The sequence below is a fragment of the Psammomys obesus genome, unplaced genomic scaffold (assembly GCF_907164565.1).
Source record: "Psammomys obesus unplaced genomic scaffold, mPsaObe1.curated_primary_1811, whole genome shotgun sequence".
Taxonomy (NCBI): Eukaryota; Metazoa; Chordata; class Mammalia; order Rodentia; family Muridae; genus Psammomys; species Psammomys obesus.
In genome coordinates this window covers 1,999,988-2,012,454 of record NW_026596034.1, presented here as the reverse complement: position 1 = coordinate 2,012,454, position 12,467 = coordinate 1,999,988, and the positions used below count along the sequence as shown (strand labels likewise).

At 53.7% G+C, this 12,467-nt stretch overlaps 2 protein-coding genes across 2 annotated transcripts; both read right to left on the bottom strand.

Annotated features, from left to right (window-relative positions):
- Nucleotides 1-344: 344 nt before the first annotated feature.
- Dnase2 (deoxyribonuclease 2, lysosomal) lies at nucleotides 345-3,022 on the bottom strand. Its single transcript, XM_055621597.1, has 6 exons — nucleotides 2,710-3,022; nucleotides 2,431-2,611; nucleotides 2,245-2,323; nucleotides 1,902-2,066; nucleotides 1,620-1,817; nucleotides 345-913 (listed from the first exon to the last, which is right to left on the bottom strand). The coding sequence occupies exons 1-6, from the start codon at nucleotides 2,802-2,804 to the stop codon at nucleotides 567-569; spliced, it is 1,065 nt and encodes a 354-aa protein (XP_055477572.1). The 5' UTR covers nucleotides 2,805-3,022; the 3' UTR covers nucleotides 345-566.
- Nucleotides 3,023-6,319: 3,297 nt separating this feature from the next.
- Nucleotides 6,320-9,226, bottom strand: Klf1 (KLF transcription factor 1). The gene is made up of 3 exons (XM_055621595.1): nucleotides 9,089-9,226; nucleotides 7,651-8,467; nucleotides 6,320-6,702 (listed from the first exon to the last, which is right to left on the bottom strand). Exons 1-3 carry the CDS (start codon nucleotides 9,224-9,226, stop codon nucleotides 6,527-6,529), a joined length of 1,131 nt encoding a protein of 376 aa, XP_055477570.1. The 3' UTR covers nucleotides 6,320-6,526.
- Between the last annotated feature and the right edge of the window lie 3,241 nt (nucleotides 9,227-12,467).

Here is a 12,467-nt window from a genome sequence, read left to right as displayed (position 1 = left end):
CGGGAAGGGGATGGCCTTGGCTGGTTAGGAAGTAGAAATGTGGCTTCCGGTAGGGCCTTCCTGTGTCCCGTCCACTGACAGTTCCTCACCTGGTAACAGCTTTAGGCAGACCTCGTAGGACGGTAAGCCCCACCACTGGTCTGTGTCTTAGTGTCCATGCAGAGCTGCCTGTATTAACCTCTAGACACATTCGCTGTGACGCCCATTTTGCAGCAAAAGGTAAGGTACTATCAAGGTCTCCGGGCAGAAAGGGGCTGAACTGGTTTTCAGATTCACAGCCAGGGCAGCTCTCTGTAGCTCAGCACAGTGCTTGTTCAACCCACCAAACAGACCCCCAAACAAACTCAAGTCCAAAGGAGTCCCTTTTTTTTTCTTTTTTTTGAGACAAGGTTTCTCTGTGTAGTCCTGGGTGTCTTGGAACTCACTCTAGACCAGGCTGGCCTTGAACTCAGAGATCCACCTGCCTCTGCCTCCCAAATGCCTCCCAAGTGTTAGGATCAAAGGCGTGCACCACCATTGTCCAGCTAGTCCCTGAGTCTTAGTTCTTTGCTCTGCTTGGCTTTCGGTCAGCTGTCCTGTCCACAGGGTTTCCAGGCTCTGACCAGGGGCTGGAAGGCCTTCCAAAGGGCAAGCAGCTGGCTGCACAGCGTGCCCCCTCCTCGGTGCATCTCTCTCTCGTTCCGATTCATGTCACCCACACAGGCCCAGGGCCCTCGAGGGGCCACACACCATTTGGAGTGGTCCTCTGTGGCCAGGAAAGCTGGTCCCGATGGGCCAGGGAAGCCTGTCTGCAACACATCAAGGATTTGATGGGTCCCAGAGCAGTTGGAAGGCAGGCTGCCTCGAGAATTTGGCCAGAACTGGACCTGAAGGTTGGTGCCAAGGGCTTCTGCCAACCAGCCAGAATACAGGTCTGTGGAGGAAGGAGGAAGAGCGAGGTGAAGGCCCGTTAGACTCCTTAGACCAGCCTTCTTCTTTTGGAAAGACAGGAACCTAAAGAGCCCTCATCAACGGTCAGGCCAATCTGCAGTTCATACCTGCAGCCCTGACACTCAAGACAGTCGCAACAAGAGCATCTCGGGTGGAGCCCAGCCTGGAATACAGTGAGACCTTGTCTCAAAAGAAAAAGTAGGATATGGTGGCTCAAGCCTTTAAAGTCAGCACTTGAGGGCTAGACAGAAGCAGGTGGGTCTCTGTGAGTTCCAGACCAGCCAGGTACACAGAGCCTGTCCCCTCCCTCACACCACCCTCAAAAACAGGTAGTCCTTACCAAGGAATATATGGTGGGTTATTTCACAACCCACTAAGGGATGCAAGCACCTATACCCTAATTTTTAAGATGAGTAAACAAGCTCGGGCATCTCATACATTACACATCTGCAAACCAATATTTGAGCCTAGGTCTGTGGGCTGATCTTAAACTCCTGTCAGCCTGCACAGTGCTGGGATTACAGACATGTGCCATCTGCCCAACTGGTCTGTTGGCTGCTTGCTGCTCATGGTTGTCATTTGACTCCCAAAGACATCTGGGCTCTAAATGTGGCTAGCCCTTAGGCCTGGGGATGGCAGGGACCTTCCTCTACAAAGAAAGTGCTCTTCACCCCTCAATCAGGGCTTACCATCTCCAAATTTTCCAAATTTGGCGAAGCTCTGGAAGGTGGCCCCAGCTGCTGATGTGAGGATTACACTACTATTCCAGGGCTCCTGGAGGACATGGTGGCCCTTGATCACTTCCTCTAGAACAGGTAATTTCTGAGCAAAGACGCCTTCCAGCTTGTGGTCATAGACCAACGGATAGGTATAGGTTAGCTGCTTAGCTGGAAGAGACAAGGAGAGGAAGAAATGTGAGCCGGTTACTCAAGGGAGTCTGAGGCGTATCCCACCTCCCGGATTCTACTCACCAATCCTTGAGAACTGAGAGAAGGGGAAGGACACACAGAGAAGGGTCTGGCCAAAGGTTTGAGCATTGGGAGGCCAGCTGTAGGCGCCGGAGGAGGCGGGGCTTGGGAAGCGAGGCACGCTGTGGATCAGCCAGAAGCCCCCTTCTCGGTCCAGGAGCAGGACACCTGAACCAGAAGGAGGCGGTGAGAGGAGCTCGGGGAACCCTGCTGCCTGCAACCAGGCAGATGGCTGGGGATTACAGCGGTGCGGGCAGGAAGCCGAGGTTTCACAGGGCCAAAGGCCAGTCTGGGTAAACTGACAAGAATTTCCGGAAGGCTCCGCGACCACTAGTCCAAGCCTCACCTTTGGTGTGCCCACGGCTGGCAGCGTCCCGGGCTGAGCTGGACTTAGGAGGCTGGTCGTTGTAGAGCAGAAAGGCCAGCTAGGAGAAGGCATAGAGGCTACTTCACTCCCTGCGCCTCCGCGCCCCCGCGCCCCCGCGCCCCCACGCCCCCGCGCCCCCGCGGGGTTCCGGAGGCGCTCTGTCACCTGGCTGGAGTTCCCGCGGTACAGCGGCAGCAGGCTGCGGCCCACGGCCCCCTCCGAGCTGTTGATGTACCCCACGCCGTCACGCCAACCCTCGGAGCTCTGGTCCAGGTATTTATACTTCAGACCCTCCCGCGGCTTATCCCCAGCCGCGCTGTGAGCCGGCAGCTTGTACACCACGAACCTGGAGAGCGGGGAGAGGGGATCTGAGGTCCTGCGGGGAGGCGCTTCGTTCCGGTGCCCACGCAGCCTGCGGGGACCGAACGGCAGCTACTTGCTCACCAGTCCACAGGCCGCCCGGAGTCCCCGTAGCAGCTCAGGGCTTCGGCAGGGACCCACAGCAGCGCAGCCAGCAGCAGCGAGCCCGGCAAGGCCATGGCGAGGCAGCGATGAAATCCGCGGCCGGACGAGGAACAGCCGGGTCACGAGGTCCAGGCTAACTTCCCTTAAAGTCTGCCGAGACGCGTCGCGGCTTCTCGAGGGCTGAGGCCGTTCGGGCGAGGCCCGGAGCGGGGGCGGGCTTCCTTGGGCACGCCGCGGACCCCGCCCCTCAGCGCCGCCCCGCCCTCCCGCTCCGGGCGCACTCAGCTCCGGATGGGCTCCACCCACCCGCCCCTCGCATAGCCATTGGCTGTCACGTGACTGTTCTAAGGCCCTCCAACCTCTGATTTTAAAAAAAAAATTTAAATTTTATTTTATTATTATTATTTGTGTGTGTGTGTGTGTGTGTGTGTGTGTGTGTGTGTGTGTGTTTCAAGTTTCTGAATCAGGAACAAACCTTTGTTTCTCTGTATTTTTGTATTCTCTGTATTCTTTGAGACAGCGTTTCCCTGGGTAGCCTTAGCTATCCTGAAACTGAAGACCAGGCTGGCTTTGAACTAGGAATTTAGAGATCCCGCTGCCTCTGTCTCGAGAGTGCTGGGATTCACTACCGCCTGGCCAAATCTGCCTTTCTTTTTCTCTTCTACATCTCAGGGAGTTGTTTTTGTTTTTAAATTTTAGTCCGGATCTTTCTGACTTTACCACCCAAATCACAAGGTGGTAAATCCCAAGGCACAGAGGTGCTCAAGCACATTGTATGTGTGATTATATGTGGAATTGTATGAGCACAGCATGCAGAGGCAGGACACTGGGAGTTTCTCCTTCCATCACGTGGGATTTGTGGCTCACACTCGGGGCACAGGCTTGACAGCAGGAGCCTCTACAGGCTGAGTCATCTTATGGAGACAGGGACTCACTGAGCTTGGGCTGGCCTGAAGCACTCAACTCTTTGGGGTTATATAAATATGAGCTATCCTTCCAGCTTTTAAATTTTTTATTTTTGTGTCTCTGTGTGTGTGCGTCTGTGTACACCAAGTGCTGGACGATGCCCACAGGTGTTAGATCCAGACAGCTGGACGTCCATGTAGTTGTGAGCACTGTGTGGGTGCTGGGGACCGGACTCAGGGCCCTGGAAGAACAGAAGGTGCTTGCAGCCACCAAGCCACCTCTCCAGCCACCCTGCCCGAGGCTTTGTTTTTCAACAGGCTCTCACTCTGTGGCACAGGATAACCTCTATTTTATCAGCCTCCTGTCTCAGCCTCACAAGTGCTGGGATTCCCGGTGTGAATGGGCTGCCACTTTCAGCTGGGTCACCCTTGCTAACCTAACCGCACTGTCTTCTGCACCCTTTCCCTGTCCTTTCTGCAAGTCTTCTACACGTTCGCACACACACACACACACACACACACACTCACACACTCACACACTCATGACACTGCCAGCTAGAGAAAACTGTGCAAATACATGAGCATGTAGGATAAATTTCACATTTAAACCACAAGTGTAAAAGTTATGACAATAAGAATGGAGACCCTCATACCTCACCTTTTAGGGAAAACTTCCTAATCGTCTTATAGTTAGTCTCTATCACTGAGACCTGTCTTCCCACCCTTGTGACCCAAATAGTTATTACATTTCCACAGAAGAATCTTATGTTTGGAGTTCAAAGTTCAGTTGCTATGAACTTTATCTTTGAATCTTTGTTTTGTAATTTAAATCTAAAAGGATGGTAGAAGATGTAGCTAGATGTCAGAACTATGGCTCTTAGGTACTTATCTTATTTTGGGTACTCCGAATGAGTCACTTTGGTTTGCAGCAAGGCAGGAATACAGGGACGGCTGAGCTTTCTACCACAGATGTGATTATGTGGCTCAGGCCTTGACACCTGGTCATTCTGCTTCCCCCTCCCAAACTGTGGGATTACAGACCTGTACCGCCATAGCCCTGGCTAGTCTGGAACTCCCTACGTGGACCAGGCTGGCCTCCAGCTTAAGAAACCCACCTGTAATGAAAGTTTTGGTTTCTTTGTAAACTCAGTTAGGTTATGTAAATATGTTTTTGTTTTAATCCTAAACATGGGATTTTAGTTGGGCTATAGTATGTCCATAGCTGTTAATTGTCTGGTGGGGTGTGGCTTTTGCCAGCTGGTAATGGCCTTCCTTGTGTGACACAGAGAGAGGCCTGTTCTAGGGCTCTGAGGATATAAATATGAGAGCCCAGAAAGAGAAAGCTTGGCATGTGGTGGTGGCCTGTGGCTGTGGCAGTTTGGAGAGACCAGAGACAGACAGTGTGGTGGTCTGGAGCAGACAGAGAAAAATGCTCCGGGGTGCAGTGGCTTGAAGAGTCCTGCCTGAGTCTGCCACTCACAGAGTTGGTATAGCCCTAAAGAACCCACTGACCCTAAATGGCTGGGAGAAGTAAAGGGGTCTGCGGCCCTTCTCCCCTCTAAGGGAAAGGCTTTAAGGAACCCCAATAAAATAGTTTAAAAACAAGCACCATATCCACCTAACTCCTGAATGCTGGGACTAAAGGCCTATACCACCATGCTTTTTAAAAAAGATTTATTTCTTTATTTCTTTATTATGTATACAGTGTTCTGCTTGCATTCCAGAAAGGGGCACCAGACTCATTATAGATCTGGTTATAGATGTGGTTGCTGGGAATTGAACTCAGGACCTCCAGAAGAACATCCATCTGAACCATCCTGAACCATCTCTCCAACCCTCACCGCCACCCCCCCCCCATTTTTATTTTTATTATTTTTTTGTTTTTCCTGGGTAGCCTTGGCTGCCCTGGACTGGCTTTGTGGACCAAGCTGGCCTTGAACTCAGAGAGATCTGCCTGCCGATGCCTCCCAGAGCACTGGGATTACAGGTGTGTGCCCCCATACCCAGTCTTTTTTGTTTTCTCAAGACAGGATTTCTCCATATATCCCTGGCATTCTGGGAGATGGAGGTGGGCAGATATCTGTGAGTTCAAGGCCAACCTGGTCTACAAAGCAAGTCCAGGACAGATAAGGCTACACAGAGAAATCCTGTCTCAAAAAACAAAAAGCAAACAAACAAAAGGAAAAAAACCACTTGGGAGACAGAGGCAGGATGACAGAGTAATCTCTGTGAGGCTGATGCCAGCCTGGTCAACATCATTTCAGGCCAACCACAGTAAGTTCCCGTCTCAAGAAAAAGGGGGGGACAGATAAAAATTGTCATTACTCCTCCACAACACATGACTGGATTGTATAAGCTGATCTTGATGGAGGAGAAGGGTACACTGCTGGGGTGGGAGGGGGCTGGGGGTGTCATCCATCAGAAGTTGACCAAGTTTTAGGACCTTTAGAAGGTGTGCATACAGAAAACGCATCACCTGTTGGGGGCTCAATGCCCCTCCTAATTTCCAGCCCCATACTACAGTGAGGCCAACACTGTTTTATACTGAAGAATTTTATGGTAACCATGACAACCTCGCTGACGGGCACAGCATGAAGCCTTCTTCTAGACTCTGGTGCGTCTCCCCTATTCCAGCTCCAGGACTCCCGGTCACTCCTGCACCGATCTAAGGGTCCGTGTGAGATGATTTATTTGGTGGTCTGTCTTGCTGGGTGTGTGGGGCCATCTGTTTCTGTGTGGTTCCCCGGGGAACGTGTGAGGCTTCTGTCAAGGGCTCCTCTGCATGGTCTAAGGGTCAGTTCTTGGTCTGGGTGGGTCTGTGGGGCCGGAAGTCCAATAACGGCCCGTCCTCTGGAAAACTCATTTCCCCCCCAGTCCCTGCGCAGGATCACTCAGAGGTGACGCTTCATGTGCAAAGCGAGGTGGTCAGAGCGTGAGAAGGCTCGTGGGCAGAGCCCACAGCAGAAGGGGCGGTGTCCAGTGTGCTTCCGGAAGTGGCGGGTCAGTTCATCAGAGCGGGCGAACTTCCAGCTGCAGCCGTCCCAGGAGCAGGCGTAAGGCTTCTCCCCTGAAGGACAGGGCGCTGTGAGCACCACCCTCCAAACTGCCCAGCTCCGGGCGCGCTTGACAGTTGAAGCCAGGCCTTAGGCGACACATCCAGCCTGCACAGTCCTGCCCGCTGTGGCCCTGACCCTTTTCTGCACCTGCAGCTTTCTCGTGTCCGGCCTCTGTCCTGCCTCCTAGGTACTAGCTCCCTGTCTGAGACCTGGCGTGTTCTCGGTGTCCCAGCTATTCCTTGCGCCGCCAGAGCCTTCGCTGATGTCCTGTCTTGTCTGAGAACTTGGCCCGGTCGCTGATTCCCTTCTCCCGGTTATGTACCCGGTGTGGGCCCTGCTGCGCTGCGGGCACACAGCTGCCTTCCAGTCCCGGATGACCCGGTTTCTCTTCGGATGCCCGCCTCCCGGCATTTCCTTTTCTTTCAGCCCGCTTGATGTCTTTATGTCTAGGCCCCCTCAGCTGCCCCTGAAACCGAGTCTACCGTGCCTCAACCTCCTGGTCCCAGATGCTCCCAGCCTGAGCCCGCAGCGTGAACACTGGCTTTGCCCTGAGCTCGGGCATTCCAAGCTTGTGCCCTCCCAGGGGCCACTCATCCGTCCTACTCTTCCCGGGCCCACCTCCAACCCAGGCCTTACACGTCGCCTTCGAATCCGGAGACCCCGAAGTTCCCCAGGTCCTCTGTCTACACCCATTTCCCTATTTACTTACTTACTTTGGAGACTGGATCTCACTCTGTATCAAAGGCTGCTGGACCTCACTACAATAGACCAGGTTGGCCTCAGAGTCACTGATCGCCACCGCCTCTGCCTCCTGAGTGCTGGGACTCGCCAGTCCCCATTTGGGTCTAGCATCGGCCCCCTAGACCTGACCCCGTGTCTCAAGGGCCGCCTTTAGCTGCCTCTGACCACCCTCCGGCGTGCTCCCGCCCCCGGGGCCGCCGGCTGCGGTCCGGACCTACCTGTGTGCGTGCGCAGGTGAGCCTTGAGGTGCGAGCTCTTCGTGTAGCTCTTCCCGCAGTCCGGGTGCTCACACGTGTGTGCCGCCAGCCTCTTCCCCGCCAGCGCTCGCCGGCTGCGCTTGAGCGGCGCGGCTCCCGGGGACAGGCCTGAGTCTCCTGTGAGCGCGGAGGCCGCGAGGTCGGTGCCCGCCGCTCCGGGTCCCGGACAATTCAGGAAGGAAGGGGGCGCGGCGGGGCCCGCCGAAGGCGCCGCGAGCCCGCGGAAGAGCTGGAAATGCCCTTGGTACTGTGGCGCGGGGTACAGCGCCGGGTACCCCGACAGCAGCCCGTAGGGGGCCCCGGCAGCCGCGGGCACCGCGAGCCCCGTCCGCGGGAAGAAGCCCCCTGCCGAGGCCGCTCGCGAGTCAGAGAAAGCCGGCTGCGCCTTGGGCGCGGGTCCCGGGGCTAGGGCTGGGGCTAGGGCTGGGGCCACGAAGGGTTCAGGGGCTGAGGCTCGCGGGGCGGGGTGCGCCCAGCCCGCGTGCTCCTCTGAGCCCAAAGGCCCGGTCACTAACCCTGGGCCACCCACATAAGCGCCCAGAGGCTCCGGCGGCGCGAACTGTGCCACTGGGCCTCCGCTGGGCGCCAGGGCACAGGTCCGGGAAGTGCCAGGCGGCTCGGGACCTGGAAAGTTTGTGAGGAAAAGATCCGGACCCCAGGCACAGGTCATGTCCTTCTCATCATCCTCGTCCTCTCCTGGCGGGTCCTCCGATTTCACACTCACTTGAAGGGGGGGCCCAGGGCCCAAATCCTGCGTCTGGTCGTGGCGCCACCACTGCTGGAGGGGGGTGGGGGAGCGCACTGCTTGAATGTTAGGCAGTGGGTACCTGGCCTTGATGCAGTCCGGGCTGGAAATACCGTTGGGCCAGGTTGGTCTAGGGTTTGCGTGCCTATCTCTTCCCCACACTGTTCCCCTAACCTCTTTCTCAGCTCCTGACAAGTCCATTAGGTCTGGCTAGAGACAGATAAGACACTTACCAAAACCAGCGTTCAGGATGGGGGAGGGGTTGCAGAGTTCTGAGTGGGAGGTCAGGGGCAGCTTTGGCGCTCTTCCCCAGCCCTTCCTGGCCTTTTCACATATCCCAACTAGATTAAATTTCAAAGCCTGGAAATCCCAAGACACCTTTTTCTGGGACTTTTCCTCCCTGAGCCTTAAGGTACTGAGCTCAGAATCAGCTTCTTATTACAGAAATAAGCCTCACCTTGATCAGACCCTTAGACCAGCACCCCCAAGCCAGGCTCGGACCCCACCTCACCCCACCGCACGCAAAAAACAAAACAAACAAAAAACCCAAAAACAAAACACCTGAGCAGAGGAGGATACTAGAGTAAGACAGAGGCCTCCCCCCAGTCCTGCGCCCTAGGTCACAGCAGGGCCACCTGCTCCACACTGGCCCACCTTGACGTCCTCCTGTATGTCCAGGAACTGGCCCAGGCTGGTGAGAGTGCTGATGGAGGGCAGAACAGTCTCAGCTGCGGCCATGGCTGGCTGGTGTCCACCCTGGGCCTCAGGCCTCCTCTCCCTCTTCTGTCTCATGGGCTATGAGGCTAGGAGGGATTCTTGGAGGGCTCCTGTCTGCCCTCATCTGATTGGCTGTCTTCACTGATAAGGCCAGGGCAAGGCAAGGGAGGGGTGTGTGTGTGTGTGTGTGTGTGTGTGTGTGTGTGTGTGTGTGTGATGTGTGTGTCACATTCAAGGGAGCCGACTTCACCTTGGCTTGTTTGGGAACTGGTCCCTGAAAACCAACCCTATGTGTAAATTAAGCCAGATGTCAAGGGGTCAGGTGACCAGTAAAGAAAAGTCCTGACACCATCCCCACCCCCCCATAACTGAAAGGCCTGTTTGGTCTGGTCTCAAGTCTCTCTCCTTGGGGGGTGGACCAGGAAGGATAGATTTCTTGGGAAAGGTCTTTGGGAACCTTTGGCCCCCCATCTTGGCCACTCATCCCTTACCCTCCCCAACAAACAGCAGCAACGGTGCTAATGGCGGGACTTGGCACCAGCTCTCTTTCAGGCACTATCAGACACACCAGCTGTTTCAGGCTGCTATCAGGTAGGAGGCCCAGAACAACCATAGCTCTGTCCCTCCAAAAGAGCTGGGGGAGGTGCTGGGCACAAATTATCTTGGCTTTAAATTGCCTGAGTTGTGTTGGGGTCTGAGCTGTTCAGCCTCCCCTGGGACACCGAGGACCCTCCCTGGCTACCACTTGTAGCAGAAGGGGATGGCTGTGACAGTTAAATGGAAGCTACAGCTAGTGTGCCACTCAGGAGCCTCAGCCCTGACCAGCCCAGCGTTGTGGCCCCACAGGAGAGGACCTGCTATTCTTATAGCTTGGTCTGGTAGCAGCGAGTCAGAACAGGGAAATGAAGTGTCACATGTACCGTAATATGGCCACACACACATCATCGCTCAGTAGCCGCAGGGGACTTCACATCCATCACAGAAAATGGCACCTAGCCAGAAGTGGTGGCACTCAGGAAGCAGAGGCTGGTGGGTCTCTGTGAGTTTGAGATACCTGCCTGGTCTACACAATGAATTCCAGGACAGCCAGAGCTAATTGTTAGACTCTTGTCTCAAAAAAACAACAAAAGTAAAACAGTGCTGGGCATGTGGCTGGCCAGCATGTACAAGGTCCTGGGTTAGAGCCCCAGGACTAATTTTAAAAGCGATCGGACAAACACTGAGTCTACACGCATCCATTTCTATGCTTTACTAATACATTTTTGAGCCTAGGCCTCAGGAATCCCAGGGTCTCTATTGTAGCACATTGTCCTTGGAGTACTGCATCCATTACTGTCCTCAGGCTTGGAGTCTGGCATTCCTCCACAGGGGGCCTCTGCTGTTGGCACCCAGTCTGGGGTGATTAGGCACTAGTTCACTTGTAGTTTCCATAACCATCTCACTGTGCAGTCAGGCTGGCCTAGAACTTGTGATCCTCCTGCTTCAGCTGCCTGACTGCTGGCTTACAGGTGAGCATCTGTACCGCTGCTTCCCGTTTGCTTTTCTAGTCAGGGCCTCTCTGTAGTCCTGGCTGTCCTGGAGCTCACTCTATAGACCAGGCTGGCCTTGCACCCACCGGGATTCATCTGCCTCTGCCTCGAGTGCTGGGATTAAAGGTGTGCGCCAAAACATCCTGGCTTCCCACACACTTTCAGATCATCACACTGTGATAGATTATTTTTTTAAACACTGGTTTTGCCATCTGTGATATGGTCAGGTGACCCTGCAGACAGCATTCACAAGGGCAAAGAGTGCTGCTGAGGCCATCACAAAGCGGTGGAGTCCCACCTACACTTCAGTGATACCAAGCAGACTCATGAGAATTCTCCAATACGGTGTCACTAGAAATATTAAAGATATAGTCACAGGAGCCGGCTGTGAAGGCAAACACCTGCAGTCCCAGCACTCAGGGAGGCAGAGGGAGGCAGATCTCTGTGAGTTCGAGCCCAGCCTTGTCTACAAAGGGAGTCCAGGACAGCCAAGACTACATAGAGAAACCCTGTCTTGAAAAAAGTAAAAAACCAAAAGCAAAAAACAAAAAAAACAAAAAAAGAAGAAGAAAGAAAAAAAGAAAAGAATGTTCATGTACACATGTATGCAGTAATTAAAAACAAAAGAGTGAAATATTGATGCCTGTATCCGGGACCTGCCACCTGGGGAGGTGGCACAGCTGGTAAGGTGCTTGCCGGGAAGCATAAGACCTAAGTGCAGAGGAGCTAGGGAGCACCCACATGAAAGCCAGGTGTCACTGTGAATGTCTAAGACCAGTGCTAAGAGAGGAGGAGACTGGAGGATCCCCGGCCAGCCTACCCAATCAACTCCAGTGTCAGACCCAATCTAGGAAATAAAGTAAAAAAAAAAAAAAAGGAAGAGACAGTTAGTCTTGACCTTTGTGTTGCACACAAGCCCTGTGCACATACAGACACATGATGCAACAGTAAATGTTACAAGGTGAGTCAACAGCAGGGCCATGGCGCAGGCCTGTAATCTCAGCACTCTGGGAGGCGGAGGCAGGCAGATCTCTGTGAGTCCCGAGGCCAGCCTGGTCTATAAAGCAAGTCCAGGACAGCCAGGGATGTTGGGGGCTGTTGTACAGAGAAACACTGTCTCAAAATACAAAGAAAAAAAAAGTGATGGGGGAAAGTGGTTACATTTTGTATTATTTCATTTATAAAATATCCACAACAGGCCATCAAGTGAGTTGCTACTTCCTAGAGAGCCAGGAGTGCCTGCTAATGGGGACAAAGTCTCATCAGAGGGGATAGGAATGTTCTGGAAATAAGGACATTGGGTATGACACAGCCCACTGAATATGCACTGTGATATGGGTGTTCCAGCCTGCTAAGGTATGCATGCTTGTAGTTTCAGCTTTCAGGAAGCCGAGGTAGGGCGGTCATGAGTTCGTGGGAGCAGGTGGCTGGGAAGACAAGAGGTCTCCCAGAGGAATAAGGGCTGGGCCTTGATTTGGGTTTTCTGATTTGTAACTGGTTGTTGCCCGTAACACCCATTGAGCATCAGAGAACTGTAGCACCAGTTAGAAACAGTGAAGCATCACACAAAGAAACAGAGTAAAAGTAGCTTGGTAGCTTGATGATGTTATGGGTTCAAGAATAGCCGCAGACTGACCATTCAAACACCAGGCTCAGATTGATAGAAGTTTATTGAATGCTGAACAAAAACTGACTGGCTAGGGACATAGCCTGGATTCGGAAACCACACTATAACACTGGTTTGTTAAAAACAAAAACAACAACAACAACAAAAAACACTGGTTTGT